This window comes from Caretta caretta, chromosome 15 (assembly GCF_965140235.1).
Source record: "Caretta caretta isolate rCarCar2 chromosome 15, rCarCar1.hap1, whole genome shotgun sequence".
Taxonomy (NCBI): Eukaryota; Metazoa; Chordata; order Testudines; family Cheloniidae; genus Caretta; species Caretta caretta.
The window spans coordinates 26,658,367-26,675,889 of record NC_134220.1 but is presented as its reverse complement, the minus strand read 5'-3'; the positions used below and the strand labels follow the sequence as shown (position 1 = coordinate 26,675,889).

Here is a 17,523-nt window from a genome sequence, read left to right as displayed (position 1 = left end):
TCCCAAGAAAGCCCACAGTTCCCATTCATTTTCAGTCATAAAAAAGCACCAGTGAGCAGCAGACTTAATCTTCCCCAACCAGATCCCATCAGGAAGAACATTCCAATGGCTCTCCATTCTGGGTTCACACCGTTGGCCTCTCCATTTTCCTCAGCACACATAAAGGATACATTTTGTCAGTGATGCTCTCAGAGGTCACTGAACCCCACCCCACTATATTTCAATTATGTAATAATAGCAGAAAGTCATTAGAAGTGTGAGTAAGTGCCATTACCACACACACACACACCCCAAACATCAGCCTAGAGCCTCTTCTGGGCACCACCTGCCTAACCAGCAACATCCAGGCAGCCTTAGGCCTGCAAGCTACTTTATTTTAGAGGATGCGATAGAAGTGACTGTGTGCAGCAAGAAATGGAGTGATGTTCTGCTGCGCACGCACACACACACAGAAAAGGGATGTGATGTTCTGCTGAACCCACACACAGAAGAAAGGGGATGATGTTCAGAGGCAGAACCTACACAAACACCCCCCCCCCACATACACTTTGTTTTTCTAACTGATATTGCACAAGTTGCACCAGCAACGCATTAAGGGAACTCACGAGGTGAGCGAGTGAAAGGGCACGGCTACACTACAAACTTTTGCCGACCAAAGTTACGGTGGCATAAAGCTGCCACAGTTGGGTACATCGCTTGTGTGCGTGCATACTTGGTGCCTTGCATTAGTGCTGCAAGTACTCACCAGGAGTGCGTGTGTCAATGCACAGCACACTGTACTGTAAGCATCTCAGCATGCAACTCACCACCATCCACCGCACTGTCTTTCGGTAAGTTTTGGCAATGCATGGTGGGGCAGAAACTAGTTACACAGGGAACTGGGAGCAAGAGGTCCACTTCCCAGCATCCAACTTTCTCCACCCTATAACGTCACAGGACTTGAAAGTCCCACGAACGCACACAGGACTTGTTGCTGTCCACTACGTGTGACTGAAGCACGGAGCCTACACAGCTCTGCACTCTTGTCACGCGCACTGCGAGCACAAAACGCACAATCCTCCAGTATTTGCAGAACGACAAGAACCACAGGGAACAGGACAATGCCCTGGACGTCAGATTGCTGTGTGCCACAGCAAGAATCAATTCAAGATTGTTGGTGGCAGTCATGGAACAGCTGCAAGTGGTGGAGCACCACTTCTGGGCCTGACAAATGAGCACCGACTGGTGGAATCACGTCATAATGAAGATTTGGGATGATGAGCAGTGGTTTCAGAACTTTCAGATGCACAAGACCACATTCCTGGATCTGTGTGCTGAGCTCAACCCAGCTCTCCAGTGCAGGGACACTACAAAGGGAATTGCACGGACAATGGAGAACCAAGTGGCAATCGCACTGTGGAAACTTGCAACACTGGATTGCTGCTGTGAGAAATCATTTTGGAGTTGGAAAATCCACTGTGGGGGACCACTGTCATGCAAGTGTGAAGGGCCATTAATAGTCTCCTGCTCAGGACTGTGACTCTTGGCAGCGTGCAGGCCAAAATGGATGGATTTTCAGCAATGAGGTTCCGGAATTGGGGGTGGAGCAATGGACAACATGCATATCCCTATTCTGGCACCACACCCCTTTGCCACAGAGTAATCAACAGAAAGGGCTATTTTTCTGTGGTTATGCAAGCTCTTGTAGCTCACTCAAGACACTTCACCGACATCAATGTTTGCTGGTCAGGAAAGGCACATGATGCTTGCACCTTTAAGAACACAGGACTGTTCAGAAAGCTCCAGGCAGGGGCTTCCCCTTCACCTTTAGGGACGTTGAAATGCCATTAGCGATCCTGGGGGTCCCAGTCTACTGCTTGCTCCCATAGCTCATGAAGCCGTAAACCATACACCTCGACAACACCAAGGAAAGAATCAACTGCCGGCTCAAGTGGGCGCATAACAGCAGCCGAATGTGCTTTTGGTAGCCTGAAGAGATGCTGGTGTTGTTTACTCACAAGATTGGATCTCAGAGAGAATAATATCTCGATGGGGATATGCCCACTGCATCCTGCATAACGTCTGTGACGCCAAGGAAGGAAAGTTGCTGCCAGGGCGGAGGGGGAATGGCCGCCTGCTGCATTGGAACAGCCTGACGCAAGGGCGATCAGAAAAGCACAACACGGAGCTACACAACTCAGGGAGGCTTTGAAAGAGCACTTAACAGAGTCACAATGATGTGTTGTGGTGTACTGTGCTCTGCCCAGCCCTGAGGTTTGGGAACCTGTTAGGAATTGTGTGGCACTTGGTGCATGGTCAGTGTTGCATTCATAGATGCGTACCTATTACTTTTGTGGTGCATGCTGTACATTTATGTCAAACACAGTGTAATAATCATAGCTCATAAGATCAATGACAAAAGTGTACAATCACAAGTAAGTGGGTGCTTTCAGTACTGCCAGCCATTCTGCAGGAATTATTTTCCAAATAATAATTTTATTGAGTAACCATACTTCAGAAAAAGGAAAAAAAAAATCTGTGAAAGTTAAAAGCAAATATATTACAACCTTAATAAATTTATGGAACAGAGCATAAAGAAGGGGACAGAACATTCATGTCCATGTTAGCTATACATACAGCAACTGTAGCTGAAGTTGTGTTTGTCCATGATGTCCCCCAGTGTGGAGGGGTAGGGATGTATCCCTGATGCCATGTGGAATGTTGAGTGGGTGTAGAAATGTAGGGAGTTGCCATTCTGGAGTTCTCCAGGGACTGCAAAGGGAGATGAGCCTGGGATTGTGGACCCTGTAGGTCCACAAGTGTCTACAGCATCTGTGTTTGCTGTTGGAAAAGCTCCGTTACGTCCTGGTGCATCTCCCTCTCCAGCTCCTGGACCTTTCTCCCTAGAGTCTGCAGTATTCATCCTCCAGGGCCTCTGTTCATGGTCTGACACAGCTCTGGCTTCCAGGATCTCACTGAACACATCATCCCAAGTTCTCTTCTTTCTCCTCCTGATCTGGGAGCCCCTCAAGCAGCTGCAGATAAAACAGACAGAGGTGACTATACTGACAATGGTACAACAGAAAGCAAAAGTTAAGGTTCAGAACTCCCTTCCCTTGCTCTCCTAAGGTTTTAAACAAGACACGATTATTGACACTTCTGCTTCGGAGTGCTTGTTCACGGCCCCACTCACATGGTGAGTATGGCTGGCCAGGGCTGAGGGAAATGACGTGGGAATGGCCCAGTGGCATGAAACTGAGTATATGGCCATGGCACTGAACACGGTCACCACTTTCCACAGATGGTGGGGATTTCAGCTGATCTCACACTCCTGAGAGTAACAAAGGCACAGATAACATAGTTGCTCCTGGCATTCCAAAGCCGCCTGGGCCAGGATGCTGCTAACCTGTTTACGAAATAGTGCCCAAAATTATTGCTGACTGGCATGGAAAAGGGTCCTACCTCAGTGGAAGAAATAAGGCTGCCGTCCCTAGAAACCTTTTGGAGAACATTGCAAAGTACCTCTGTGGAAGTTTCATCGAGATCTCTCAGAAGAATTCAAGGGACAACCCCAGGTACGTAAACTGCTCCATAAGGAGCCCCCCGCCTAACTCCATAGGGGAATGAAAAGCAGATTTTACCGGTTGGACCACTAGCTCTTCTAGTACAAATAAATTAAAGGCAAGTCAAGAGCTACGTTCTGCTAAGTTGGGGGCACCATCACTGTAATGGGAAACACATTTACACACTTACCCAAGGTTCTTTCCCCTGTATCAGGTTCACTTGTGCTCAACTGCCAGCACTGACTAGACTGTGGAGTCTCAAACAGGTCCTGGCTCACAGCACGGCTCAACAATCTCCCCACCCACGGTCACACGTCCCCCCATCCTCCTCCGCGCTGTTCAAACCAGGGGCCTCAGGCTCCCTGGAGGCGTGCAAGATGCTGGTGGGGTTTCCTCCAAGTACGGCATGCAGTTCTTTGTAAAAGTGGCAGTTCTGTGGCTCAGCATCAAGTGGACTGTTGGCCTCCCTGGCTTTCTGGTATGCCTGCCACAGTTTCTTCACTTTCGCACAGCACTGCTGCTGCTCCCTGTCATACCCTTTCTCCTGCATCCCCCATTCAATCTGCCCACAGATGTCCACGTTTCTATGGCTGATTTGTGGCTGTGTTTGCATAGCCTCTTCTCCCCACAGGCCCATGAGATTAAATATCACCGGTCTACTCCAAGTGGAAGCATATAGCCGACATGGTCAGCTGCACACCTTGAAGCCCTCTGTTATTGTGTCCTCGCCAAGATGAACAATCCGGAAAAGGCATTAATAAATTTAAAACTTCAAAACTTCGCAGGGATTTAAAGGGCAAGAGAAGTCTTCTGGTCTCCATGACCCCTGGGCAGCAGAATTCACAACTGTGACCAGAATGATCAATGTCAGACATTGTGAGACAGCTGCTGGAGGACTGTTAGGGTTGACGTAGGGAATGCAATGTCTACACTTGCACTGCATTGACCTCAATATATTGACCACGACTCAACGCCACTCAGGGAGGTGGTGTTACTATGCTGGCATAATGGAGAGCTTACAATCAATGGGAGACCAATTTAAGTGTAGAGACACGCACAACTAGGTCAATGCAAGGGGACTTACATTGACCTAACTTTGCAGAGTAAACCAGGCCAAAAGGAAGCAACATAGCGCACTAGTCTGACTACTTGAAGTCTGCAAGCAGATACAACTCATTACTAGAGCATCTTTAGGCATGAAGGGAGGTGCATTTGTACAATGCAGTATCTCTCAGCAAGGAGGAGAATTAGGCAGGAGACTAAGCTCCCATTACTCTATTCTAGACAGCATTATCTATGCAACACCTGCACTAGCTTGAGAAGGGAGTTGAGGTAGGAAGCATCTTAAATGCTGACAGACTGTCTAGCATGGGAGGAAAGTAGCAATCAAAGCACTGTCTAATAGAATCATGACTGCTGCCAAGATATTGTAAGTGCTACCTACTATGTACATTCCTATAATGTTATACAAATAAATTTAACTTCAGTCTTGATTTTACTGAGTGAGTTTCTTATAATATTAATAAAGAGAAAGCTTCAAAAATTTAAAACAAAAGAATATCGCCAGACTTTACTGAGGCGTAATCAAGAAATATACAAATATCACAATGGGATAGGTTAGTTTCAGATATTGAAATGGTGTTAGTTTTGGAAGCATTAGGCCAATGTTGAGCTGTTTAAATGAGGAAACTGTTGGTGCTGTGACTAACATGCAAGACTGGGACAATTCCTGGTTGCGCATGACTTCAGACTAGTTGCTTAATGTCTCTGTGTTTCAGTTTCCCTCGTTGTAGAATATGAGACCACCACTTCCTTTACTTCACAGAGGGTTTGTGAAGCTTAATTCACGATTGTAAGGGCTTGTTTACACCTGAAACATTACGGTGATACAGCTGCAGCCCTGTGCTGCCCTCCCCCATACACCCCCACTTAGGAGCAAGACCTGCTGCTGGCTGCTTCCGGGGCGCAGTGCAGCGTCAGAACAGGTAGGGACTAGCTTGCCTTAGCTGGGCAACACTGTCAATGGGACTTTTAACGGCCCAGTCGGTGGTGCTGACCAGAGCCCCCATGACCCAGTACTTGGTCGCGACCCGCAGTTTGAAAACCACTGGTCTAGAGACAACTGCTTTCCTGAAATGAAACTAGAAGCAAAATCTCTATCTTACATGAGAGGGATTTTTAACAACAGTTCTGTGGCTACAATTGTTACTTTTATAAGTACCAGCATACTGGCATAAAACTAATTGTTGCTACAACGCTGTGATTATATTCACAGCGTTGTAGCTTCACCGGTAATACAGATCAACCTGGATGAATCATCTCTGAAGACTGCAAGCAATAGTATTCGCTAATTAGGCACGAGTTTCCCCAGAAATGTGTACACACCCCTCAACCACCACTACACATGGAGGTTCTCTGCCTCTCGCTTTTTAGTATGTAATAGGAGAAATTACTTTAGTACAAGGCTTTGGAAAAGTGACTGATTGAAATAAATGGCCATAAACTCCTCCCAGTTGGTCATTAAACCTTAGTAAACATTCTGCACCTCATTCATTACTGCTTAATTATATGCATAGCGTGCTGTCAACACAAGTCTTCTACCACCACCATTTTAGTTGGTTTACTCATGTATTAAGTTCAATTAAGAGGGAATTTATAAGCCATTTGGTTCCCCAGGGTAGTGTTTATTGGACAAGGATGCATAAGTGAAGTTGAAGTAAAGTAGTTTTGCTTATTCAAAGTGTGGCAAACAAGCCAAATTAGAGAGAGAACCAATTAATACAGCAGTAGCGCGCGTGTGTGTATTCATTGTCTAGATTGTGTGTGCGTTTTCCCTTGTGAGGGCCAATCTACAATGGATGAGTAGCAACTCAGCAGGGGGCCATCAGATCTGACTTCACAAGCAATAATGAGCCCCAATTTGTGTCTCCGTTACACCAGTGTACAGAAGAAATAATGAAGTCAACTGAGTGAATAAGTCCCCATTATTGTCCTTTCTAGCCAGGCACTTGAGGAATGCGAGTTGGCTGGCTACTAGGACATTGGGAGAGGTCCTGAAATGGCACTCACTATAATCACTGCTAAAAGTGTATGCTGCACAGCACATCTCAGCATTTGCACTGATGGCTTGTGGAATATACAGAGGGCTTAAACAACAAAAATCAAGCAAAAGGTGATCTTGCAGAGTGTTGTGTCATGTCTCCCGGAGGTTGCGTGTGTTTTTTAGCGGCTATATTTCCAGCCATAAGGAAGGGAACGCAGGACATCCCTAGTTCAAAGCCATCGGTAGTAATGCTTCTTTGGAATGCTATAGGACTCTGGGGATGCAACTACAATTTCTACCACTCAGACCAGGGAATCTGAAGATCTCGGGGTGGTGGGGGGGAGGAAAGAATATTCAGGTCACGTCATCAGGTCCCCTAGAAGTGCAAGGTTATTCCCTAACATGGTTTGACTGAAAAGGACACTGTCAACTTGATTCATCTTCGATTGACTGACTGTCACCTGTTTTTCTTTTCTTTGTTTTTTTTGTTTGGGGGCGGGGGGAAAGAGATTCTGTTTTGTTTTTTAAATTCACTGCTCTAAATACTATGAAATTATTATTTTTTAAATTCCTTTGAAGTAAGATTCAAGAGATTTTTCTGCTCCTCCACTGATGTTTATAAAAGTCTCTTCAGCAAGAGAGGCTGACTGACTATAAGGGGAACAATGAAACTGGCTACGCACAAAGAGCTGTCAAATGCATAAAATAACCAAAATTGAAAAACAGAGAAACGTTTTCATGCGTTTCTTTCAGTTATAGTAATGTTCCAGTTATTTGTAGCATCTAGCATTATAGTTAGGTGTGACTAAGTATATACATTTTGAGGAACAATAGCAGTTTTCATGGTGATGATGTAACTTGAATTGGCAATACTGGAAACTTCCGAAGAGCAACTCCAGCTATAAATGAATCTGCAAATAATTTAGGATATTTATATTGAAAGCATACATTTTTAAAGAGGAAACATGAAATAAAAAACAATTTAGACTATGAGGTTATTGAGAGAGATAGTGTTTGGGGGCTTTAGTTTATTTTTAATAAGTGTGTACTATTTTTACTGCTATTAAATTATATCTACTTTAACATTGGATTCCCCCCCCCCCCATTGTAGTTTAGATATATGTTTTTCTACATGGTATAATCGACCTCTATCAAGAGCTGGAAATGCATTCATTATCTATTTCTACAACCAGATAAATCACATTATAAATCTAGACCACAGTTAGGCTTCTCTGCATTCCTTTTTAGTATGGAATCAGAGTTTCTACTGTGATTTTGAAAGAAGGGTGAGAGATATTAATGCAGTTCCAAAATACAAGGATTCTGGAAAGCTACAAAAATACAGTCTTCTCTGTAGGCTTTTGGCTAAGATATTCCAGGGTACAAAAATATCGGAAGGACAGAACAGGTCGTGGGTGGTGGGGGAGTGGCACTATATGTAGAATCAAATGAAATAAAAATCTTAAATGAATCCACATGTTCCATAGAATTTCTATGGATAGTAATTCAATGCCCTAATAAGAACATAACAGTAGGGATCTATTATCGACCACCTGACCAGGGCAGTGATAGGGACGATGAAATGCTAAGGGAGATTAGAGAGACCATCAAAATAAAAAAAAAACAACCTCAGTAATAGTGGGGGATTTCAATTATCCCCATATTGACTGGGTACATGTCACCTCAGGACGAAATGCAGAGACAAAATGTCTCGATACTTTAAATGCCTGCTTCTTGGAGCAGCTGGTACAGGAACCCACAAGGGGAGATGTAACTCTCGATCTAGTCCTGAGTGGAGCGCAGGATCTGGTCCAAGAGGTAACTATAACAGGACCGCTTGGAAATAGTAACCATAATAGAACAACATTTAACATTCCTGTGGTGGGAAGAACACCTCAACAGCCCAACACTGTGGCATTTAATTTCAGAAAGGGGAACTATACAAAAATGAGGAAGTTAGTTAAACAGAAATTAAAAGGTACACTGACTAGAGTGAAACCCCTGCAAGCTGCATGGACACTTTTCAAAGGCACCATAATAGAGGCTCAACTTAAATGTATACCCCAAATTAAAAACACAGTAAAAGAACTAAAAAAAAAAGAGAGCCACCGTGGCTTAACAACCATGTAAAAGAAACAGTGAGAGATAAAAAGGCATCTTTTAAAAAGTCGAAGTCAAATCCTAGTGAGGTAAATAGAAAGGAGCATAAACACAGCCAAATTAAATGTAAAAATGTAATAAGAAAAGCCAAAAAGGAGTTTGAAGAACAGCTAGCCAAAAACTCAAAAGGTAATAAAATGTTTTTTAAGTATATCAGAAGCAGGAAGCCAGCTAAACAACCAATGGGGCCCCTGGACAATCGAGATACAAAAGAAGCACTTAAAGACAATAAAGTCATTGCAGAGAAACTAAATGAATTCTTTGTGTCAGTCTTCACGGCGGAGGATGTTAGGGAAATTCCCAAACCTGAGCCGTCTTTTGTAGGTGACAAATCTGAGGAATTGTCACAGATTGAAGTGTCACTAGAGGAGGTTTTGGAATTAATTGAGAAACTTAACAGTAACAAGGCACTGGGACCAGATGGCACCAAGAATTCTGAAAGAACTCAAATGTGAAATTGTGGAACTATTAACTGTCCTTTAAAGAAGCTACTGTACCCAATGACTGGAAGATAGCTAATGTAACGCCAATATTTAAGAATGGCTCTAGAGGTGATCCTGGCAATTACAGACCGGTAAGTCTAACATCAGCACCGGGCAAATTAGTTGAAACAATAGTAAAGAATAAAATTGTCAGACACATAGAAGAACATACATTGTTACGCAAAAGTCAACATGGTTTTTGTAAAGGGAGATCATGTCTTACTAGAGTTCTTTGAGGGGGTCAAACAAACATGTGGACAAGGGGGCTCCAATGGACATAGTGTACTTAGATTTCCAGAAAGCCTTTGACAAGGTCCCTCACCAAAGGCTCTTATGTAAATTAAGGGTAGGAATAAATGGTAAATTTTCAGAATGGAGAGGGGTAACTAGTGGTGTTCCCCAAGGGTCAGTCCTAGGACCAATCCTATTCAATTTATGCATAAATGATCTAGAGAAAGGGGTAAACAGGGAGGTGGCAAAGTTTGCAGACAATACTAAACTGCTCAAGATAGTTAAGACCAAAGCAGACTGTGAAGAACTTCAAAAAGATCTCTCAAAACTAAGTGATTGGGCAACAAAATGGAAAATGAAATTTAATGTGGATAAATCATAGAATATCAGGGTTGGAAGGGACCTCAGAAGGTCATCTAGTCCAACCCCCTGCTCAAAGCAGGACCAATCCCCAATTAAATGTAAAGTAATGCACATTGGAAAAAATAACGCCAACTATAAATATAATATGATGGGGGCTAATTTAGCTACAACTAATCAGGAGAAAGATCTTGGAGTCATCGTGGATAGTTCTCTGAAGATGTCCATGCAGCGTGCAGCGGCCGTCAAAAAAGCAAACTGGATGTTAGGAATCATTAAAAAAGGGATAGAGAATAAGATGGAGAATATCTTATTGCCCTTATATAAATCCATGGTACGCCCATATCTTGAGTAGTGTGTACAGATGTGGTCTCCTCATCTCAAAAAAGATACACTGGCATTAGAAAACGTTCAGAAAAGGACAACTAAAATTATTAGGGGCTTGGAACGGGTCTCATATAAAGGAGAGATTAAAGAGGCTAGGACTTTTCAGCTTGGAAAAGAGGAGTCTAAGGGGGGATATGATCGAGGTATATAAAATCATGAGTGGTGTGGAGAAAGTGAATAAGGAAAAGTTATTTACTTGTTCCCATAATATAAGAACTAGGGGCCACGAAATGAAATGAATGGGTAGCAGATTTAAAACAAATAAAAGGAAGTTCTTCTTCACTCAGCGCACAGTCAACCTTGCTGGAGAAACTCCTTGCCTGAGGAGGTTGTGAAGGCTAGGACTATAACAGGGTTTAAACGAGAACTGGATACATTCGTGGAGGTTAAGTCCATTAATGGCTATTAGCCAGGATGGGGGGTAAGGAATGGTGTCCCTAGCCTCTGTTTGTCAGAGGGTGGAGATGGATGGTGGAGAGAGATCACTTGATCATTACCTGTTAGGTTCACTCCCTCTGGGGCATCTGGCATTGGCCACTGTCGGTAGACAGGATACTGGGCTGGATGGACCTTTGGTCTGACCCAGTATGGCCATTCTTATGTTCTTAAGATCAACTGTAGTCTCAGAGAATGTATATATTATTGAATTATGAGGGTGGCATCTAACATCTGCACGGAGATGAAATCAGTGATGCAGATGATCTTCAATTATGTCTTATGCTTATGATAGTGTCACCTTAGACTGAGTTAAAGGTGTGAGGAGGTAGTCAAAGGAAAGTGCAAAATTAAAGCATATTTAGACTGTCAATCTTTCACATTCGCAGGAAACCCTGCCAGTTCAGTGTCTATAAAGACAAACTAGCTTATTACTAACTCACTAAAAACTAGTTTATTAATATAAGCACATTCAGCACTCTGGTGTAAGGGATCAAGGCACAGTTTCTTCATAACTTGCCTTTGTTTTTCTCACCCCCAAGTGGATGTGTGTGTTTGGAAATGGATGTTCAAAAGGGTCAAATAAAAAGGACTTAGCAGGATTTTTATCCCAACCCCACTGGGATTCCAACAAACCATCTTTGCCTTTTTGTTTTAAATGAATCCTGTGCTTTGAATTACTTTGGAATAACATATGGTACCTTGATCCATTGTTGATGAGAATGCTTTCCCTTATTGTCAATGTGCAATAATACCACACCAACAGGAAGTTAAACACTTCATCTGTCACCCTATTAAAAAAAGAGTAACAAAAACAAGCAAATCTTGTTACGATAAATATCCATTTCAAGATTATTCTCCTCCCTACCCCAAGAACTGTGTAAGTGAAAAATAGTTTGTGTGAAACCACAGACATTAAGGCCCTGATCCTCCAAACCCTTAGGTACATGCTTAATGTTACACATGACTAGTCCTGCTGAAAACCCCCCTACATAACCCCTACACCTTGTCTTTTCTTCAACAACTATGCAAATTTTTTTTGCGGGGGGGGAGGAGGGGAGGAAGGGAAGAAATAGACTCTGTTACTTTGGGAGACTGGGAAAGTGCTATATGATAAAAAAAAAGACTTGGGATCCCAGGTTGATGAGCAGGTGTGTAGAGATGACATTAATTCCATTTGAAGGAGGGAGTGCTCCATAGAAGAAGCAGATGATCCAATTTACACAGGCATTTTCAGGCTAATTTAATGAGCAGATACGATTAGATCTATATAAATCCAATCAACTAACAACACAGTAGAGCACTGTACTCTGTTTTCAAGACCTGAAAAACTCCTCTATTTTGACTTCCTAAAGTTTAAAAAGTCTAAACAACCCTGAGCATTTGTGCATTCCAGGGAATTATATCCTTAACAAATGATGTTGCATTCATGGCAGATTTAAAAGGGAGCTTAACAGGAGGGCCAGGCTCAAGTTTTGCTCACAATTAAATACAAGAAGTTGTACAATGCCAGAGACATTTTCATTGCTTTTAATTTACTTTTAGAAAGGACAGCGTTTGCTTTGATTTGCACATTCCCCTGCAATGTTTGCAGTCCCAAAATTACAATGCTGTCATAGTGCATTACCACCAGCAAGAAAAAACAAAAAAACCCCAATGAGTCTAGCATTGTCCAAGCTGAGCTAAATACATAAATAAACAAATGATTAAATAGGGCTGTTGGTTAATTGCAGTTAACGTGGGGGATCTCAAACTGGGGATTGGGACCCGCTAGGGGGCTCGCGAGTTGTCAACCTCCACCCCAAACCCCGCTTGCCTCCAGCATTTATAATGGTGTTAAATATATTACACAGTGTGTTTAACTTATTGGGGGAGTGGAGGGGGGAGGTTGCACTCAGAGGCTTGCAATGTGAAAGGGGTCACCAGTAAAAAAAGTTTGAGATCCACTGAGTTAACTCATGCGATTAACTCAAATTAAATCAATCACGATTAATTGCAGTTCACGATTAATCGCAGTTTTAATCACACTGTTAAACAAGAGACTACCAGTTGAAATTTATTAAATGTTTTGGATGTTTTTCTACATTTTCATAGATATATCTATCTATAGATATCTCTTGTATTATGTGTTGTAATTGAAATCAAAGTGTATATTTTGATTACAAATATTTGCACTGTAAAAATGATAAAAAGAAATAGTATTTCAATTCACGTCCTACAAGTACTGTAGTGCAATCTCTCTGTCCTGAAAGTGCAACTTACAAATGTAGATTTTTTTTTTTGTTACATAACTGCACTCAAAAACAATGTAAAACTTCAGAGGCTACAAGTGCACTGAGTCCTACTTCTTGTTCAACCAATCGCTCACACAAACAAAAACAACGAGGAGTCCGGTGGCACTTTAAAGACTGACGGATTTATTTGGGCATAAGCTTTCGTGGGTAAAAAACCCACTTCTTCATACATCTGAAGAAGTAGGTTTTTTTACCCATGAAGGTGCCACTGGACTCCTCGTTGTTTTTGTGGATACAGACTAACACAGCTACCCCTCTGATACTCAGACAAACAAAAAGAAAAGGAGTACTTGTGGCACCTTAGAGATTAACAGATTTATTTGAGCATAAGCTTTCGTGAGCTACAGCTCACTTCATCGGATGCACGCAGTGGAAAAATAAAGTGGGGAGATTTTATATACACAGAGAACATGAAACAGTGGGTGTTACGATACAGACTGTAACAAGAGTGATCAGGTAAGGTGAGCTATTACCAGCAGGTGAGCCGGGGGGAGGGGGGGGGGACCTTTTGTAGTGATAATCAAGGTGGGCCATTTCCAGCAGTTGACAAGAACGTGTGAGGAACAGTAGGGGGGGAAATAAACAAGGGGAAATAGTTTTACTTTGTGTAATGACACATCCACTCCCAGTCTTTATTCAAGCCTAAGTTAATTGTATTCAGTTTGCAAATTAATTCCAATTCAGCAGTCTCTCGTTGGAGTCAGTTTTTGAAGGTTTTTTGTTGAAGAATTGCCACTTTTAGGTCTGTAATCGAGTGACCAAAGAGATTGAAGTGTTCTCTGACTGGTTTTTGAATGTTATAGTTCTTGACGTCTGATTTGTGTCCATTTATTCTTTTACGTAGAGACTGTCCAGTTTGGCCAATGTACATGGCAGAGGGGCATTGCTGGCACATAATGGCATATATCACATTGGTAGATGCACAGGTGAACGAGTTTCTGATAGTGTGGCTGGTGTGATTAGGCCCCATGATGGTGTCCCTTGAATAGATATGTAAACAAACTTGTTTACATTTACAGGAGATAATGCTGCCCTCTTCTTATTTACAATGTCACCAGAAAGTGAGAACAGGCATTTGCATGGCATTTTTGTAGCCATCATTGCAAGGTATTTATGTGCCAGATATGCTAAACATTCATATGCCCCTTCATGCTTCAGCCACCATTCCAGAGGACATGCTTCCATGCTGATGACACTTGTTTAAAAAAAAGTGTTAATTAAATTTTGACTGAATTCCTTGGGGGGGAATTGTATGTCCCCTGCTCTGTTTTACCCGCATTCTGCCATATACTTCATATTATAGCACTCTCGGATGATGACCCAGCACATGTTGTTCATTTTAATAACATTTTCACTGCAGATCTGACAAAACGCAAAGAAGGTACCGATGTGAGATTTGTAAAGATAGCTACAGCACTCAACCCAAGATTTAAGAATCTAAAGTACCTTCCAAAATCTCAGAAGGATAAGGTAGGGAGCATGCTTTCTTTAGTCTTAAAAGAGCAACACTCCAATATGGAAACTACAGAACCTTACCCACCAAAAGAGAAAATCAACCTTCTGCTGGTAGCGTCTGACTCAGATAATGAAAATGAACGTGCATTGGTCCGCACTGCTTTGGATGGTTTTCAAGCAGAACCCATCATCAGCATGGACGCATGTCCCCTAGAATGGCGGCTGAAGTAGGCGCATGTGGCACGTAAATATCTAGCAACACTAGCTACAAAAGTGCCATGAGAACGCCTGTTCTCACCTTTCAGGTGTCACTGTAAATAAGAAGTGGGCAGCATTATCTCCTGCAAGTGTAAACAAACTTGTTTGTCAGAGCGACTGGCTGAACAAGAAGTAGGACTGAGTGGACTTGCAAGCTCTAAAATTTTAGATTGTTTTATTTTTGAATGCAGTATTTTTGTACATAATTCTATATTTGTAAGTTCAACATCCATGATAAAGAGATTGCATTACAGTACTTGTATTAGGTGAATTGAAAAATACTATTTCTTTTGTCTTGTTACAGTGCAAAGACTTGTAATAAAAAATAAATATAAAGTGAGCACTGTACACTTGGTATTCTGTGTTGTAATTGAAATCAAAGTGTATATTTTGATTACAAATATTTGCACTGTAAAAATCAATATATCTGAAAAAGTAGAAAACATCCAAAAATATTTAAATAAATGGTATTCTATTATTGTTTAACAATGTGATTAATCGCAATTAATTTTTTTAATTGCTTGACAGCCCTATTAAATAGTAAATTTAAAAATGCTTTCAGCTGTAATAATTTATGGTGCTACTAGTAGCAAAGGAAAGGAAATTGGTTTTAAAAGATATGGTGCCTGATCCTCCAAATATTTCCACATGAATAACTTTTATGTACATAAATAGCTCCATTGAAGAAAATGGGACTACTCACAAGTGTGTTTTCAGGACAGCACTAGGATTTATCTTGATGGCACCTCTTAACTCTGAATTCTGCACTAATCACAGTAGAGTTAGCAGTTCTGTTTGTTAAATTCTGATTCTGAGATGCAGAGAAGATAGTGGTTTCTAACTCAACATTCAACACTATATTTTTATTTAAGTGTTTAGTCAGAAATAAAAGTACTGCCTTACCTATAATGAAGAATAAACCTGCATGCTACAGCACCAAGTAACAAGATTATTGTCAAATAAAGTTTGAACTTTTCATATTCATCTTTGTAGGCAAACCTGGGATGACAAAATAATGTCAAAGTATTAATATTTCTGCCATTAAAAACAAGTAAAACATTTAAATATTTGTGGTTTTAAAACTGATTTACATTCTACAAGTAGAGTTCCCATTCTACTTACATGTAGTACACTTAACACTCTATCTGTCCAAAGACAAAAAACTTCTTTAACTAATATTCATAGTTTTTTTCTTGGGTGCTTTTCTTATCAACTGTCATGGGAGGGGGGGGGGCGGGAGACGACACACCACAAAAACAAGCTTTAAAGTAATCCTGAAGAACATTTCTTCCTCATCTCTCCCCCCACCCCCAAAAAAACACCACACATGTAGCTCACTGTTCCATTTTCCTCCCACTGAGAAAATGCAAGCATGGTATAATAGCAGTAAGACCTTTGTACTTATATGGCACCACTGAGAGAGGCTTCACTTTAATAAAGCTCTTCATTAACATGAATTAATTCAATCTCAACACCCTGCGAGATAAGTAAATATTATGAGACAACTATTTCTGTATGACGATAGTGGAACAGTGAAAGCAACTATGTGACTACAGCTGGATCTTAAGGTCTTTTATCCAGTTCAGAGCAGACAGGGGTGTCTCCTGAATGGCTGTGACTCTTCCAGGATGAGCAATCATCTGTGATGTTGCCGACAGTTTGCACCATGTCACAGTTCGGTGATTCCCTCAATTTCCTTCTATGGAGTAAGTATGCATATCTTCCATGTCGGGTGCTGTCCCTATATGCCGTGGGGAGGAGAAGCCCAGCACTTGCACAGTTGGGGTCATGGATTAGATTTCTGTTTGGTATGTTGGCAACCACTCAGGCTTCAGACCATCTTCTGCGAACATCCTGGTCTTCTGCTCCGGAGGGCTGTGGCACGAGACCAGAAGGGTTTTCTCAGTGTTAGTCAGTGGCGGGTGTGCGTGTGTGTTTTATGTCATAGTGGAGCAGTAGTGTGGTATTTGCCATGATCTTTATGTTCTCTCTAACTGTCGCAGCATCTTGTCAGATATGTGCTGGCACAATGTTAGCCAATGCTGATAGGCATGGAAATGGCATGGACACGAGGGTGCTACTGATTATGCACAGTGCAGCATTAATTTCTGGGTCCACTAAAATTGTGTGGGGGCTTTGGCTCCAAATTGGGGCACAATATTTCCTTGTGGAATGAAGCAGGGCTAGTGTCAACATTTGGCGTGTGCAGGTGTTGCTTCCCCAAGATATTCCTGCAAGTTTCTGTATGATGTTGACCCTGGCCTTCGTTTCCCTTTTGGTTTGTTCAAGGTGGCGACGGAAGCTGAGTGTGCAGTTCAGGGTTATCCAGGATTATGATCATCCATCAACAGTGACCCACAGAAATTGATGTTTAATGTCTTCTTGGCCTGCATACTATTCAAATCGAAAGCTGAGACCACTGTTTGAGGCCTTTGGCTTTAACCACCTAGAAACAGATTTCTAAAGGCTTTTAAAGTCCTGTTCTAGAATCTTTTCTGAGGTTTCAAATGAGGAAGCCTGAGTAGCCAGCACAAGGTCATCCACGTAACATGAACGTGCGGCAGTATGTTGGTGGAATATCGCTGGTATATAGGTTGAAAAGTGCTGGAGCTAGAATGGACCCTTGAGGGAACCTATTTAGTCTTTGCGGGTTGCAGACGGCATCCCTGAGACGCAGTCTAATAATGATTCATGCTGTATTACATTTTACACTTTGTTTCACCTCGGTTAAACAGGTTGTGGTGAAGACAGAACCAGAGCTTAGGCAGCCCAACTGCCAACACATCACATTTCTACTCCAAACGATAATTATACTTCCAATTCCAGGGTCATACTCTGTCCTCAGTAATACCCGTCCTTAACATGGTCTCACAATA

The 17,523-nt window shown here is 42.0% G+C and overlaps 1 protein-coding gene across 4 annotated transcripts in view; it reads right to left on the bottom strand.

Moving 5' to 3' along the window:
- Window positions 1-17,523, bottom strand: part of TMEM120B (transmembrane protein 120B) — a 41,905-nt gene that overhangs the window by 9,629 nt on the left and 14,753 nt on the right. For 2 of the 4 annotated variants that reach the window (XM_048821984.2, XM_048821987.2), the window contains 2 exons: window positions 15,551-15,646; window positions 11,342-11,431 (listed from right to left, as the gene is read on the bottom strand). In XM_048821984.2, coding sequence (XP_048677941.1) covers window positions 11,342-11,431; window positions 15,551-15,646 — 186 coding nt within the window. Of the gene's footprint in view, window positions 1-2,616; window positions 3,015-11,341; window positions 11,432-15,550; window positions 15,647-17,523 lie in introns of all 4 variants that reach the window. The other 2 variants (XM_048821985.2, XM_048821988.2) reach the window with 2 other exon arrangements.